This window comes from Denticeps clupeoides, chromosome 7 (genome assembly GCF_900700375.1).
Source record: "Denticeps clupeoides chromosome 7, fDenClu1.1, whole genome shotgun sequence".
NCBI classification, from domain to species: Eukaryota; Metazoa; Chordata; class Actinopteri; order Clupeiformes; family Denticipitidae; genus Denticeps; species Denticeps clupeoides.
In genome coordinates, this window is record NC_041713.1 from 15,082,591 (window position 1) to 15,099,637 (window position 17,047).

The window sequence follows — 17,047 nt, forward strand, 5'->3', positions numbered from 1 at the left end:
AGTACTGCACGTTTATAAAAGATTTCCTCTTTGAGTGCACGCTGAAACAATGAAATGGATTTTAGTTATAGAAAAGACTCTTGGTGCACATGAGGATTTTTTTTTCTTTTTTCTTCAGTTATACCGGGACAAAGTGACATGTTTTAGCTCTATGGGTTCATCAGGCCTCATGGATTATCACTACGCATTACGTGCGCAAACTTGTCTGAATATTGTAACATGTGCTTTTAAAACTAGCTGAGCTTATATTATCCTGTGATTAATATTTAACCAGAGGCAGAATTGATATTTATTGTACAGCAACCACTTTTTGCGTCAGTAAGGCGGAGGGCTAAATCGATATATTGTGGGAATTTATTTAGTGATAAATTATAGATAAGCTGCCCTCTAGTATTGATATATTGAAGTTTACGCTGAGCACCAGACAGCGATGATGTTAAGACACTCATACAGTAGTAGTTTTTCTATTTTGAAAATATATATATTTATGTAAAATTTGAATTGTACTTTGCAGTTATATTATGATTGTATAATATAGATATGTCCTGCGGTGTATGGTATGGTGCAGAATTTGTATCCTTGAATTCTCTGCAGTTCTCACTTGAATACTTGATACAATAGAATGGCACACATAAATTATCATTGTTGATGAACATTTCTTAGTAACAGTAATTCTGCTGATCAACTGCACTATTCTGCATAATATCATATAAAATGCTCTGGAATAAGCTCAAGTAAGTGGTTATCTGTGGAAAAGAGGGCATAATGAACTATATGATAACAGGAGTGGGAATAACCTTTTACAGAAGCCATTGAATTAAACCACGTTTAATCAAACAATGTCTTCATTTTTCTCTCGCTTTCACTCGCTTTTCACTATTTAGATTGATTTAAAGTAGATAACACACACACACGCGCACACACACACACATTAATTTAGTCTTTTACTGCTGTTGAGTGACAGAGTGGCAAAGTGTCCTGGCGCTGAATCAATGGTGCATGAATGTCAAAACTAGCTCAAATTTTATTATAACTGCCCTGCAATATGAAAAGCGTGTCCCAGGATGGACTTCAACTAAGTGTTTATGAAAAGTGAGTGAGTGTGAGTAGATTTTTCTCCATGCACCCCGTAGTTTTGTCATTGACACGCTGACATACTGTCACATTTTATTTGCTCATCCAAATCTGGATGAAAAAAAAAATCTGCTTTTTTATGATTCTGGATGGCCTAAGGGCTTGTTGGACAAAGCAATTGCGAAAGGCAGTTTAATTCACCTTAAATGATATGCGCCCTAGGCGCATCCCTGAGTTAATTGAATAAGGGTTGCTGATGGATCTCGGAAGACACGCCAAGCTTCACCGTCCCACTGGTCTGCTCAACGCCGCGCGGCTATCACTTCAAAACTCATTTAGGATTGTGGAGATGTTCCCTCGAAGGCTATCAGTTGTGCCACTCTAATTAGCATTTGCCCACTGTTGCATGGTTCTTTTCTAAATATAATCCTTATGCTAATGAAAGCATTATGCGTCGGATGGTAATTTCAGGCCTTTCCCCGCTCCTTGCCAAGCGCGATCCTCTGTGTCCTCGCCCTGATTGACTTCGAGCCAGTGAGGAGACAGCATGGGCACCACAAATGTCATCTCCAGCAGAGGCCTTGAATAACTTCGACATGTCTCAAGGGCAAAAGTGATCGGCGGGGTTTGCATGTCAACCCCGACTCTGGCGGGTTCACTCCGGTTATGCGTGCTTGTGACACATCCGCCCACGGCTTGCATAATCAAACTGGGTTAAAAAAGATTATCCGGAGACTTTAATGGCAAACGTTCCACACTTCATAACCACATTTGGTTCATATTTACTCTTTTTCACAACCCCTAGTTAAAGGGCAGCCCTGACATGTTCGTTCGTGTCCGGCCGCCCCCTCGCCCCCCTGCTGAACAGTTCCCAACATTTTTTTTATGAACTCAGCAGCAGTTGGTGACAAATAGCGACTTCGTGTCATGTCAGGATCTCATCTTCTCCAGATCCTGACGGAAGGTTTTCCGAACTCTTCAACTGTGGGAACTTGTCAGTTTGCTTCAGCGTTTTGAGACGGACAAGAGGAAGGAACGGTACCCAGACCTCCTCCGGAGTGCGCAGTCACTCTGAACTGACCTTGACTTGGCAGCTTGAGGGTGCCAGCTGGCGGTTCTCAATCCTAGGAAATTACCCAGGATCGGCGCAGATGTGTCCAGGCAAGTGGTCCAGCCCTCCCCCCACCCCTCCTGCACCAATTGACTGATGGATGTTCTGTCCTCCTGTATTACACAACACTTATCTTCTCTGGCGCAGGTCAAAATAGTACTCCGTGAAGTGGAGCTCATGAATGAAGTTTGGGGGGGAGATGATTTTTATTAGCTTTGTAAACAATGACAGTAAAGATGAATCTAATCTAAAAAGACCATTTCCCAAAATTATAACCAATCTAATCATACAATCACCAAACCATTCTACTAAATAACTGGATTCAGTAGAAGGTGCATCTGTACTCATGAAGCACTTTCAAGTGCCAGCCCACCACCCTTTAACACACACTCACCCTTACGATCCACCTATTGTGCATGTCTATGGACAGCTGGTCCACCCAGAGGAAACCCATGCCAACACGGGGAGAACATACAAGCTCTGCGACCACACAGGGTGCGAGCCAGGATTCAAACTCATAACCTTGGAGGTGTGAGACCACGTCGCTTTGAGGCATTGCCCAAAAAATCCCACATTTACAGTAAAATGTGAAGTCTGGTAATAGTGAGATGAACCAGGTAACGCTGTGCTTGCTGTCAGTTCCTCATTTTCTTACACAACAGTGTGGAGAGAAAATATGTTATTTAATCTTCTGTTCTATTCGTGCTATTTGTGTCTTATCTTAAGAAAAAAAAAAAAACACAGAAGAATGCAACTGATATGACAAATTTATGACGCTGATGTGCTCAGTTTTGCTACACAGTAGGCAGCAATCGTTCATGTTGGCCACACTTGTTTCACGCTGATAAGAAGGTACGGATGTGCTATTAAATGAGGTGTCCAGACAGTGAGTAATTGTAGCCCAGAGTGCCCATATTTCCTCGTCTCTCTCTGCTACATTAACGTTGCCCTTTGGTCTCCACACTGACCAGCGTGATGAATGGTCCTTTGTTTCAGCAAATGGATCTCATTGCGTACTTGTGTGTACCAGATGAATGTAGCGTTTGTTGTATTCATTGTTATCCTTCACAGCCTGTTGCAGAAGAACCTGGACCAGAGTTGTGGACCAGAGGTCCAGCTTTTTTTTTTACTGTCAATACACATTCTTCAAGGTCTTAACCCATACAAAAGTGCCATTTCAGGTCAGTGGGAAATAATGTGAACTGCATCCAAGTAAAAATGATTAAACGCCACCCGAGCCCTCGGCTTTCACCTCATTCCACACCACAACCTTGGCTCTGTGGATCATCACGGCTTCAGTAATATGCCGGGGTTAATGGAAAAGAGGTCGGAGGTAAAGAATTGTCACGTAACACAATCTCACAGGGTGACCCAAGCAAATGGTGTCCATTCAATCGGCAGCACCGGCTGTGGAGCGCATCCGGGGACGGCGAGCCCCGCCCCAAGGATGCGCTGTCCTTTCCAACATTGATTATTCAGGGGCTGCTGCCTTGCGTTCAGACTTGATGCTGGAAGTTGAGTGGAAGTTAACCGAAGGCGATTGTTGTGGTGCGCAACGATCCGCTCAGCCATGGGATCAATTTTTTATTTGCTCTGAGTCATCCTGGGAGTACAAATGTTACTCCAACCTCAATTAAGTGAAGTTTCCATTCCTTATTCTATGGCGAGGAAGCATTTGCAGAAATTAATGTTTTTGCCCTGAATAACTGAATCAATGGAAGGCATCGCTCACTGGGCCGGAAAGCAAAAGGCGGCGCGGTGCGTGAGCTGAGACAGAGGTCATGATTATGCTGTCATCTTTGCCACCCAGCCATGACAAAGGGTCTGTGGTGTCTCCATGGTGACGCCTGTCATCAATCAAACTATGACAACCGATCCTGCTCCCTCAATCTCACCCTTGAGACTTGTTCACTAGTTTAAGGATATAGGATTGATATGAATAAATATAACAAGGCAACAATAATCATCAAGATAATGATTACAGTCAGTGTGAAAATTACCCTTCCATCACCTGAAACCACCTCTGGAACCACCTTCTTTTAGGAAGCTTTGAAATGGCAGGAGATTGGCTTTCTGCTTCTCAACAAAACAACATTTTGAAGGAAACCCACTTTGCACCTTTGCATGCTGATTGGTGTTGCACATTGATTAAAATGTATGTGAGGTGGCAATCATTAATCAGAGGACAATTTGAAATGTACATATCAATAAATAAATCAACATTTCTTTATAAAGTTTGTTCATAGATACATACGGCATAATATAGGGCAGTGTTGGCCTGTAAGGAATTGACCCCGTAATCAGAAGGATGCCGGTTCGAATCCTGAACCGCCAAGGTGCCACTGAGGTGCCACTGAGCAAAGCACCGTCCCCACACACTGCTCCCCGGGCGCCTGTCATGGCTGCCCACTGCTCACCAAGGGTGATGGTAAAAAGCAGAGGACACATTTCTTTGTGTGCACAATCAGCAAACGTTGTCTAAACTGGAAATTGTAAGGCCATTTACTAAACCAGACGGCGCTTTTTTAGGCACATCTTCATGTCCAACTGGAAATAAATGTCATGAGGGTTCAAATAGCCAGCCACTAGCAAACAGTTCTGTTCACATAAAATGTTCAGGTACGGGAGGAACGTTATTCAAATCATCACAAATCACGCTGGGTGATATATCAAAACAGTGAAACATTCAGACTCTTTTTCATCAAATAATTTGTTCAAAAGATTTCTTAGTTTTCTTATTGGAGTTGCTTTTTTGAAACATTGATCAGATAAAACCACTATTACACATGAAAATGAGGTGCAAATCTAATTTGCACACATCAAAGCCTTACAGAGAAATCTTGTGGAATCATCTTCTTGCTTATTTTTGGCAGTAGAGGCTATGGATCTCATTAAAAAGAAGAAAGAAAGGAAGAAAGAAAGGCCCTACGTCATTGTACAGAAACGTGTAAAGCTATTGCTGGCAAGAAATGTTGACTAAGGCATGTTTCATATGAGCTGTTCTCTGTAGTGGCTTTGATTTAGTAGTGAAGGAAAGGCATTTGCTCCCCTTTGCTAAATAATTTTGTCCGTTTCTACGTGTCAAGTGTGTCCAGATACTGGGAAAAAGAGATGAAACATGGGATCACTGGGATCACGTCTCAGCTACAGCTAAATGAATTTAATATATGAGTACATTGCCTTTATTTAAAACAATTTAAGACAATTTAAAAAAGACAAAGAAATTGAGATACTGGACACCAAAAAGCTCATCTAGAAAAAAAAAACATTTTAGGGAACAGTGGTAACATTCCTCATTTTGACGAGTCTCATTTCGAAAGAATCTTTTTCAACAGCTTCTGAACGTCACTCACAGGCCATTACAAAGCCTGCATACACCGAAACATAATTACAGAGCCTGCATACATCGTTCATCATGGATGTACTGAACAGAAAATTGATCAAATGCCAGCCATGTCAGGCTGCCTGCTTGTTGCTAAAAAATGCTCTGCGATTGGGCCCAGCTCCAAGGGACAATGCAGACTCGACCCGAGCCGACCCACCCAATAACAAGACTCGCCCACCTGTCCAACACAGGAATGAGAAAATCTACACTTTAATTTTCTATTGCTTCTATGCAAATGCAAACAAATCCTTGTTAAGTTATCTAAAGCTATCTACACATTAGACATTGTCATTTGCATATCAGTTTCCAGTTAATTAGTTATTCCATTTTGATCGTTTTTTTTTAGGAAGCTTTGAAATGGCAGGAGATTGGTCTAAATTTACTGACTATTATCTCACTGCTACACAGCTGTAATACTGCTGTGGTCTGATCTCACACATCCCATGCTCCATCCACTTCATGGTTGATAGATACATAGATAGATAAATAGATAGGAACTTTATTTACCCTCAAGGGAAATTCTGATGTCCAGCCGCCCATTTAAAAACAATTATTCCTCTAGTCATGATAAGTAATAAGTAAAAATATGTGGCCCAGCAGCTCCTCCATCTACTATTGTTTATATTGCATAGTTTTTTATATTATGTATTGTATTGTGTTGCTTAATAAAGGCCGATGGCTGAGACCAAATTAATTTTGTGCGTTGACATGCAATCAGCTGACAGAAATCCAGCCCTGGTATTGTTGATCACGTAAATGACTTTGGTAGCTGGAAATATCTGTTAATATTGGCATACTTGTAGAGAGCAACTTTGTCAGCAACAGTTAGTCTTGAGGTCAAGTGGAATTCTGTGTTGCAAGTTTGTCACTTTAAAAGGTCAGTTGATTATTATTGTTGTCCCAAACAAGTATGATTTCAAATAAAATTCTTATTTCCAACTTGGTCAATGACCGTTTGTTACTCATTTTTTCTATTTAAATATATTTCATGTCTTCTTTCTCATGTACATTTCTCAACTACCCTAAACTGTGGTATATGTAAACCTATGAAAACATGCAACCAACACAGCATCCCCCCCCCCCCCCCTTCACCTTATGATAACATAAAATATTTTTAGAATTAAATTGTATAAATGACAGTGCATGTGTAAGGATGATGAGAGCACTTGTTTTCCTCGCTCCACGCTGTCTCTGTGAAAGATTCATTGGCATTGTCAGGTGCTGACGATGAAATTAGATATTATGCATGTGCACACCGAGGCCCCCTACAACTGGAACGCTTCCGCCCCTTCCCATAGCCCTCTTAAGATGAATTACATTAATTAAATACATGCGTGCATGCAGCAAGTGACTGACGCAGATGATAGGGGGAAAACTTTTTTTTTTATATTGCGGTGGAAGAAGGGCTGCTGGGGGACTATAATATCACTTGCCTCTATGAATGGAGGTATGAATATCTGAATAGGCCTCTGCATATATGCGCAATGCCTTTTGTGGGTGAAAAGCCCATTTCTCCACAGTAACACGCATTTCTTATAAATTCAGGGTGATTATTATCCCAATTCTTCACTGCGTAAAGTTTCAAGTTGATAGTGAAAAATGATTTTCCTTTCAAATCCCCACCCCTTTTCTTCACGGCTTCCGTCAGCATCTCCAGCAGCCAGAAGCCACCGGGATGTGCATTGTATGCCTTAGAGCAGCTTTACACACAAACGCAGCAGACAAAAATGGTGTTTAATCTGCTTGTATCAACATCATATTTTATTTAGATCACACCGAGGACATGGATTATTCACGCAATTTGCTATACACCCACTGAATGGTCAATGTCACACTCAGCCCTGCATTTTTATGTGTCTGCGAGGGTGCGTTTCATCTGCAGAGTCTGCATTATGTAAGGAATCAGAGGGCACATTTCAGCATGCCAAAGATGGGGTCTATGACGCAATATCCCGTTTTAATTAACCCTGCGAACCCTTACATCAGCATAATATAAAATACAACAGTTTTCAACCCATTAGGTGGCATTCCTTGAGTCACATTCTCAAATATACCCAAAATCTTTATTCTCTTTTATTCAGTACAAACTGTACCAGGCAAATTATAAATTAGTACAAACCCCCACCCATGAATGGACGATGATAACACTGTGCATGGAACAGTGGAAGAACAAAAAAATACACTATACCTCTTTTAAATGGATATAACATTATTTTTTGCTTATGACACATTCATGTTTAATGTTTTTTTGACGCAGCTCTAGTCACAAAACCTGCACAAAATAAGACAAAAAATAATAGCATAAAATAAGTTTGCTTTTTAGGTGCAACACAAGACACATTTTTTCCTGGTGTGTTTAAGCACTGGGCCATATTACATTTTCCATATTGTAATGCTGATGTAACCGGATGTCACTGTGCGTCCATCCATCTTTTTTCAAGGCCATTTCACGCACACATTTACTGCTCCCTTAAGTCCGGTGTGCTCCTCGACCCCGACCGGTCTGAAATGCTGTGAAGACACACAATCTGCCTATGGTTATCAAACGCACTTGTGTGGGAACACCAGTCTGACATGGCGTCCTCAGCCGCCTGGCAGGCCACGCCCTGGTGCAAGGAGGACATCTGCCCCTTGTAGGAGAACGTCCCGGTGAACGTGGTGCTGCTGCTGGAGGAACTGAGGAACGAGACGAGTCTCTGGTGATACTTTGACTTGATCTCTTTGGCGGAGCGGTAGAGGTCCCCGATGAAACAGTAGCATATGGGGTTGAGGCTGGAGTTGGTGAGGCCCAGCCACTGCGCGAACGGCCGGAGTTGTAAGACCCAGGGAGGGGGGTGCTGCCTGTGGTCGATCCAGATGTCCGCCACGTACAGCGGCAGCCAGGACACGGCGAACAGGAGCACCAGTGCCACCACCATCTTGGCAATCTTCTTACGCATCTTCAGGCGGGAAGAATTCATGGCCTGGCTGTGGGGGTCGAAGTCGCTGAAGTTTCGAGAGGCGTGCCACAGCTTCCGGCCAGTGAGGAAGCTGATGGTGAGGTTAAAGGTCACCGGGATGCAATAGAGGGTGACGAAGAGCAGAACGTTGTAGACCTGCTTCAGCTTCGCCTGCGGCCAGATCTCACGGCATATTGGCAACACAATGTCCCCAATCAGAGGGATCTCGTCGCGCTTGTTCATGAATATCAGGGGGGCACAGATGCCAGAGGACAAAACCCACACCACAAAGATGGTCCAGAGGATCTTCCGCCGGGTGAAGAAGGAGCGGGCATTCAGGGGGCTGTGGACGCTGTAGTAGCGGTTCACACTGATGACCGTCAGGCTCAGGACGCTGGCGGACACGGACACCGCCTGAATGAAAGGCACCGCCCGGCACAACAAGTCTCCGTACACCCAGGCGGTGTAAATCTTGTGGCCCAGCGTGATGGGCATGCACACGCAGACCACCATGAGGTCGCACACCGCCAGGTTGATCAGTAAACTCCGCGTGGCGCTCACGCCCGGCAGCCTCTTGCTCCGCCTGCTCGTCAGCACTCGAATGGACATGACGTTGCCCGTGAAGCCCACGATAAATGCCAGGATGTACATCACCGTGAGAGCGATGGTGGTGGGCTCATGAATGGTTAACAGAAAGAGGGTCTCCAGTTCGCTGCCCCCGTTCGATGAGAAATCACTGTCCGTGTCCTCCGCTCCACCAAGCGATGCATTCTGGGGTTGCCACGGGTTAAACAGTAACCCGGCTTTCTGGCGGTCCGTGGAAAAATTCATTATTTTCCCCAAGGTTTAGCTGTGCATCACATTCCAGGATTCTGCTCGACACATCGTCCTCAGCTCAGCTCCTCTGCATGATAACGTGAGGTGGACTCCACTCCCTCCAGCTCCTTCAGAACAGACCTATGGATTCATCTTCTGTTAAATCAAAAAGTAGGGGGGGGGGTTCAGCCAAATCCACAGAGTATAAATTATCAGTGTGACGCTTTCTCACCCCCCCCCTCCAAAAAAAATCTATTTCAAATTGACTGCATATGGACAATGCTACCAAACTTCAATTATAATCAATAACAAATATGTCGCCCTCCGTGCACATGAATTATTCACTATGATGCTTAAAAGCAAACATGCAATACAATTAAATATATATATATATATATATATATATATATATAATATATATATATATATATATAGATATATATACTATATATATATATAATATATATAACTATAATATATATAGATATATATAGATATATATATATATATATATATATAATATATATATATATATATATATATATATATATAAAATACCATGAAAACGCAGTAAAATGGGAATCCCCATACCGGCAGTGATCCGGCAACTGGTCCAGCTTCCACTTTAAACCGTGAACATCGTCTTCACCCTGCATCACGACGAGCCCTTCCACTCATCACCCCCCCACGAGGAATCACCACGCGCTTTTACGCGCGGATGGGGCTTCGGCTCTGCGGCACCGTACCTGTTACGCGCACGTCCCTCCGCCCGCGTCTCGGAATGTGAGCCGAGAGGATGCTGCGGGATGCTGCGGGATGCTGCGGGATGCTGATGCTGCCGGTGGGGAGCGTGCGCCGTTACGCGCGCGCATCTCCGCCGCGCAACTAACCAAACACTTCCAAAAGGAAAAGCGTGCGCTGTCTTATACACTTTACCTAGAACCTAATCTGAACCCTCACACACACACACACACACACACACACACACACACCACGTAGCAGCAGGACCAGGCACCCCAGACCCACGGCTACTGAGCATGTGCGCGTCGGCGACTCGCCATTTGATTGGTAATTACACCCACTGGCGTGTGTAACAGGAGATTAAAATGTGAGCAGCAGGGGAAGTTCATGGTTCATGAAATTGTAAATTGTAAACGCATCCAGTGTAATGCAAAAATGCTTTACGTCACTTTGGATATAATGCATGGCTAATTCAACACGCTGATATTCACATTATTGCATTGTCTACTATGCTAAAATGTACTTTTCATCCCTTTCAAGCAAGATGAACATGAAGCCACTGAACATCATGTCAGATATGAACAAACGGAAACTACATTTATACTTGTGTGGTCCTTATATCATGTCAAGAATATATGACATGAATATTATGACATGGAATTTAGTTCTATGTTCAGGAAATGAATTTGTCATTCCTAAGATGTTACAGTAAGGGGGATCTTTTTTTTTAGGCAGAAATAGGTGAGACCTTCTGACGTGTGCATCACGAGAGAATATTATAGGGCTGCCAGTGAAATGTTTGCTGCTGCAGGAGAACCAGCACCACAAATAATGCAACAATTGTGCTATGACTGACTTGTCTCTGCAAGCATTTCATCTGATGGTGGCCACGGCCCCACTTTATTGCCATTAGTAACACTGGGAAGTTGACTTTTTAGTGCACTGTACCCACAGGCTCATCACGGCAGATACGTCAGTGTTTTCGGTTTTGCTTATAAAGTGCCTGAACATTATTTTAAGTGCTCTGGCAGCCACAGTGCTTTGCAGAGAGTGGTCAGTCATCCAGGACCTCTGCAGACCTTTGCCAGCTGCAGGCACACACACACACACACACACACACACAACACATACACATACACATACACATACACATACACACACAATGTTCCCACAGTGTCACTTTAACATGCTCTGAACAAATACTGAAAGAAAATTAGCATGTTTGTGCGTATGATTTAAGTCGCGGCCTCCAGACATTCTGGATTGTGGCTGCACTGGGGAAAAGAAAACCTATTAGAAGCATTCACACAGCTACCGATTCTATTAATGTAATACATGACAGCGTGTGTAGTTTTTTCAATTTTGGGAATAATGGCAGGGAAAGGGAAACTCATCCCAAAGGTACTGAACTCATATTTGAAAACATTTAAAATGTCTTTATTTTACTGACACGTCCATGTGCAACTAAAATGAAATGTGTCGCCCCGAGGTAACAGACAATCCTTCTTCTCGGGCATAAAAAAAGTCCACTTCCACTTCTAGGCAGCAGTGCTTGTTTTCCCTGGAGATTTTTTTTCACATTCACGTCCTGAATGTGCTTCAGTGGGTGGCAGGGGGCGGCCTAGCGGTTAAGGAAGCAGCCCCGTAATCAGAATTTTGCCAGTTCGAATCCCACCAAGGTGCCACTGAGGTGCCACTGAGCAAAGCACCGTCCCCACACACTGCTCCCCGGGCGCCTGTCATGGCTGCCCCACTGCTCACCGAGGGTGATGGTTAAAAGCAGAGAAGAAATTTCCTTCGGGATTAATAAAGTATAACAAAACAACAACAAGAGGCTCTGAAGGCATATCAAATGGATCCAGAAAATGGCCTCTTCTCATCATTGGAGACAATGACTAATGACATTTATGAGAATAGCTTAATATTAAGTTATGGGGCTAGAGAATGGACTGTTTTTTGTATTTTTCGAAACATTTATTACAAATCAGGACTTCAGCGTAATTGAAGCACTTATGTAATTTGCTCTCCATATAAACGTCTGTCACATGCCGTGAATTAAAATCCAGTTCCTGTCCTCACCTTCAATCCTGCTTCTTTATTGGTTAAGTTTGGTGCAATCATTTTTCTTGGCATTCAAGTTTGGTTCCAAAATTTCACCCAAGTGGGCAAAGCAAAAAAGTGAAGAACTGAAAGTGCGATATGGTACCATGCCAGAACTGAGTTCTATGTTACAATCTGTGGGCCCAAGCTGGAGCACCACGCCTGCACGATCTTGATGACCATCAAAACCAGCTTCACCAGTGTATGTTTGAGCCATTGAAACCCCTAAGCATCCATCATTTAGCTCACAATCTGCTTATAATGCAGTGTATTCAGAGTGATTTTCATTTTATTTTTAGATTTGCTTGAAATACATGCCATTCACATGATGCTTTTTTGAAAAAAGATTTTAAACAAAAGATGCATGACACTTAATAATCCAGTTTAAACAATGAAAAGCAGTGGTTCTCTGGAGGAAACTTCGACCCTGTCTAGCTGCCCTCCTCAGTAGAAGTGCTTCTTGCTGATCTCTAAAGATGAGATGCTGACATCGTTCACCACCTGCACCTTTGTGATGGTCTTCAGATCCTCCACACGGTGTTTGTACTGCATGGTCTTTGTCTCGTCAACGTAAACATGGAAGTTCTCATCGTCTGAGTAAATTTCAATCTGCGGGGGCACAAAAATGACAGGGGTGACTTTTTATTGACCGGTCCATCTCTACAGACGGGCCAATTCCACAACACTGTCACCTGGAAGGGTTCTTTGGTTGCAAAGGGGAAGTACGAGCACCTCTCCTCCTCTCCCCAGCGGTTGGAGATGAACGAGTTGCATACAATGTGGGACTCTGTAAAGCGTGGGTTGAAGTGGAAGGCTACTCTGTCGTCCCGGTCACACAGGAAATTGATTTCGAACCTTGAGAGCACAGCAAGAAGCATTAAAATGGGCTGGCAACAGCAGGACAGATGCTGCTGCGAATGGAACAGCAGCAAGGGGGCCTGAAAAAGTGATTTCTGCATCAGAAAATAATACACACACACACACACACACACACACTCACACACACACCTGAGGTATAAGACCAGGGTCTTGCTGTCTCTCTGGTTTACATTATGCACAAAAAATAATTGCGTTTGTCCATCCTGGATCTTGGTTTCCTTATTATTTGCCTGACAGGTCCCTTGATTTTGAAATGTTCTTGGATTTAATTGGTTGCTGTCACTGCCACTGATTAGGACAGGCGCCAGTGTCAGAAGTGGACAGCTCTTACTTTTAATGAATACACACCTGCCAGATCTCCCAGGTCACCGGGGAGCAGCTTGCTCGTAGTGCCCTTAGCTAGAATTCAACATGGTGCAACGGCTTGTAGCCACGACACAGAGTCAACTTCTGCTTTAACCCTAACAATCCATACTAAAAACATTACCTTTCGCTGATGAATATCAGAATACGTGAATCCTTCCTTTTAATTGGTTCACTTTGTGTTATTTCATTCATTTTATATTTCTTTCCGTTCGTTTTACCTCCCTATTTTATAATTATTTTAATCCTTTTTTAATCACATTTGTAAAGGTGTTTGAATCCCCCTTTGTGTTTCAATGTACACAGTTACTGGAGAATAAAGATAAGCTATTGATTCCAGACGTGTTTATGAAGGTTGTGAACGTCTTGCAACAAGTCTGAGGTACTCAAGGAGGAAATGCATTTAAAAAGCCTTTTTATGACATGGGAATTCAGTTAAAAACATGCTGATGTGACCAAAATGGTCTTCATCAGAGCACCTGGTAATCTGGGCTTTTAAAATATATTTCTCTCTTGAGTCCCTCAGACTTGCAATGTCCTTTTGAATGATTTGAATCCCTAAACTGAAGAGCAGAGGACAGCACTCCTGGCTAAGCATTTGTGTTTATTCATGTTAACTGACATGCAAATTTTGAAGCAGCAATAGATTGTTACCCTTGATCAAATTGATCATCATTAAAAATACTTCTTTCAGAACGTGCGTGAATGATCATTGTTAATGATTTTCACATTTGAAACCTTTAATGGGCTTCGATCTGACTGGTATCTCACGCTGGAGACTTGCATACATTACTAATATGAGACATAAACTGTCCATAAAAAACACTCCTAACAATGTCTAGCATAATTGACAAAACACCATGACATTATGTTATGTTAGTAAGACTCCAATCAGGAAATGTTATCTTGCATAAATTGTACAGAGAGCAGAAATGTTCATGTATTGTATTGGAATTGTCAGGCTTACTTGTTTGCCTCCGATGGGGTTTCGCCTTTGAGAATGATGCTCCAGCCTGGACACAGGCCATCAGGGCAGGAGGCCTCAAACTGTATAAGGCAAAAACAGAAGAAGATAAATATATTTTAATATATTTTCCCCCACTCAAACACTGCCCTGTAATTTCAGCCTTAGCTAGGACTCATTATGCCTGAACAGAGCATTTTAGTGCATTTCATTGATTGGTTAAGGCCAACTGTTTGGTGTAATCGTTGCTTTCAGGGTCAGAGGCCGTTGTCCGTCTGTGCTGCGGGGAGGGTGAGAGATGGTGACACTGGGTTTGCAGACAGACACACATTTGATGAATTGGACACTGGGTTTTGTTGGTAGATGAAGTCAACCCATCCTAAATCTGCACCAGTGTGCAGATGCACTGTGTGTTACACAGCTGGTACTAGGAGCATAAAAATGCAGGCGCTTGCCTTTTCATTCACTTTGATTTGCTTTTTTAAAACTCGTCGTCTGTTTGACTAAAACCCAATTAAATATGACATTTGCGGACCTTCAAAGCAGTCTGGTAATCTGTGCAGGTTTTTTTAATAGAATATCAAATATAGAAATCTCAGGTTGTGCAAGGGAAATGGGAATTAAAAAAAAAAGATTTACTCTCTATATAAAAGAGGTTCTTCCTTGAAATTCAGATCCCAGCTCTTGGCAAAACATTGATGATTCAATGATTGTTTTCTCACTTTAATTTAAGTCACCATGGTGCTCAGCTCTGGTGGCCATCCTTGTCAGTGGCACTTCCCTGAGTTATGACATTTTGGCTGTAAAAGAAATGAGCGTTTCTACGTGCAAATGTGAGCTACACATTTACATCAGACTTACTTACCCTCTCCACTGTACATCCAATTAGACACTCATGATATACATGACATGACATATGCTTGACTGGACAGATGCTTGAGTGGGTGTTAAGGAGACTCTGCAGCAGTCAGCAGAGCTGTAGGCGTGCCTGGAGGCGTTATTGCTTATACATGTTCCCATCAGCTGGGAACAGCCTCTGAAGCATCAGTGATCCCGTATGAATGGGCAGACCGGATTCCTACCGACCCTCACTTACACACCTAAATAAAAGGTTAAGTGACGTTAGGTGTTTATTATGAACAGTGTTCCGTTTAAAACCTGTCTTAACACATGAATACATTTCTTTCATTTCATGGCGAACTTTAAAAGGAAGTCAATGACATTTCTGATTTCTGAAGTCGGTTCAAGATCTGTCTGCTAGGAGCAAACAAATCCTGAAAGAATTCTGAAGATGTGTTTGTAATAGCCCTTGATCAAAGCCCAGCCTCTCCACTCCACTCCACTTCAAGCGGTAAGGGCCGACACAAGGGTCCCCCTCGTTTCAATATCCACTGAATTATTGCTTGCGGCTGAAACCAACATCAGAGGCGAGCAGCTCGCTGGCGAGATCCTGCGTCTGTGTGGCAGACTAATTCATTAACCGGGCTGTTTTTATTGATGTTTGTCAGGCTGGGGCATATTTTGCACCTTTCGTACTTGGCTGGCTTGATTTGTGGCCAGACATGTAAACCTGAGCCAACCTAAACACACCGGCGCCGTGATGGATGTTGGACAGGAGAAAGTCAAACTGTCTTTGAAAGCTGTACCAATTTTTGGCCCAGCTGCCACTGGCAGGTATCAGCGCAGCTCCGGCCGGTCCAGTGCCATTTTATCTGCTGCCCGGATGTTGCCGAGAGCGGTTTTACTCTCTTATCGGCGCTACGTGACCGTCATCCCATCCTCAGAGCCCACGGGCTGATAGCGAACGCTGCCCACACACGCGCGCACATACACGCAGCATCAGCAAGAAGTGAAACGAGGGCCGATATCTGCAGCGTGGGTGCCGCGTTCTACCGTCACGTCGCGCGAACGCAGGGCCAGGACCATTGCGCCATTTAATTATTACATGTTCTCTTCAAAGTAACAAACTACCTTGTGCTAACCTGCGACGGGAGATGCCGGAGTCTCATTACCTAAAGTGCAGCAGCACGGAACGTAATTACACACTCATCTGCCGGCATGAGTTAGAATGATGAGCCACACCAGACCAGCCCAAACGTCCATTCGTCTACTTCATTAAAGCTGGGCAGCATCTTTCTCCCCCTTTCTTGCCTTAAAAGTGATTATGATGATGTACAGTCCTTCCCTCCGCTTTAATGGTGGGTGCAAGCGTTGCCAATTAGCCGGATTTGTGAAAGTAGCCAACGCGATGTCTAATTATTCAATGACCCCCCCACCCCCCCGCCGCATTTTATTAGTTCAGAGGTGAGCGGTGCACCTTACCCGTAATGTCATCTTGTCAGGAGTCTCTCGGTGTCCTGGTCCCATCAAAGGGCTCCGCTTGACGCTGCTGCCTGATGGATGTCATTTAAAAATCCGACGGGAGACCACGTGAGGAACAGACTGTGCAGGGATCAATGCTGAGAAAGAGGCCTATTGTCCACACTCCCTGCCTGTTGACATGGGACTCGTCCAGTTGGAAGACATTTGGTCTGGCTCACGTGCCATGGATTGTGTTTAGGATGCTACATGCTGACAATAAAAGGGCCGGCTGTCAAAGATACGGAACAGCATTTTCAGTGGCATTCATACAAACCTCTAGCCCGCTTTACAAGCTGTGTAATCTGTGCTCAGGT

At 43.5% G+C, this 17,047-nt stretch overlaps 2 protein-coding genes across 2 annotated transcripts; both read right to left on the reverse strand.

Annotated features, from left to right (window-relative positions):
- Positions 1-7,387: 7,387 nt before the first annotated feature.
- On the reverse strand, positions 7,388-10,022 carry LOC114794774 (gastrin/cholecystokinin type B receptor). Its single transcript, XM_028987547.1, has 2 exons — positions 9,917-10,022; positions 7,388-9,481 (listed from the first exon to the last, which is right to left on the reverse strand). The coding sequence occupies exon 2, from the start codon at positions 9,338-9,340 to the stop codon at positions 8,030-8,032; it is 1,311 nt and encodes a 436-aa protein (XP_028843380.1). The 5' UTR covers positions 9,341-9,481; positions 9,917-10,022; the 3' UTR covers positions 7,388-8,029.
- Positions 10,023-12,433: 2,411 nt separating this feature from the next.
- Positions 12,434-16,832, reverse strand: grifin (galectin-related inter-fiber protein). The gene is made up of 4 exons (XM_028987025.1): positions 16,695-16,832; positions 14,376-14,455; positions 12,859-13,021; positions 12,434-12,775 (listed from the first exon to the last, which is right to left on the reverse strand). The coding sequence occupies exons 1-4, from the start codon at positions 16,737-16,739 to the stop codon at positions 12,611-12,613; spliced, it is 453 nt and encodes a 150-aa protein (XP_028842858.1). The 5' UTR covers positions 16,740-16,832; the 3' UTR covers positions 12,434-12,610.
- Positions 16,833-17,047: the final 215 nt, after the last annotated feature.

Excerpts from the sequence above, each read along its gene's own strand:
- LOC114794774 (XM_028987547.1), bottom strand. The coding sequence starts at position 9,340 with ATGAATTTTTCCACGGACCGCCAGAAAGCCGGGTTACTGTTTAACCCG.
- grifin (XM_028987025.1), bottom strand. The coding sequence starts at position 16,739 with ATGGGACCAGGACACCGAGAGACTCCTGACAAGATGACATTACGG. Across the intron at positions 14,456-16,694 it reads CTGACAAGATGACATTACGG|TTTGAGGCCTCCTGCCCTGA; the intron begins GTAAGGTGCACC and ends TGCCTTATACAG. Across the intron at positions 13,022-14,375 it reads ACCCCATCGGAGGCAAACAA|GTTCGAAATCAATTTCCTGT; the intron begins GTAAGCCTGACA and ends TGTGCTCTCAAG.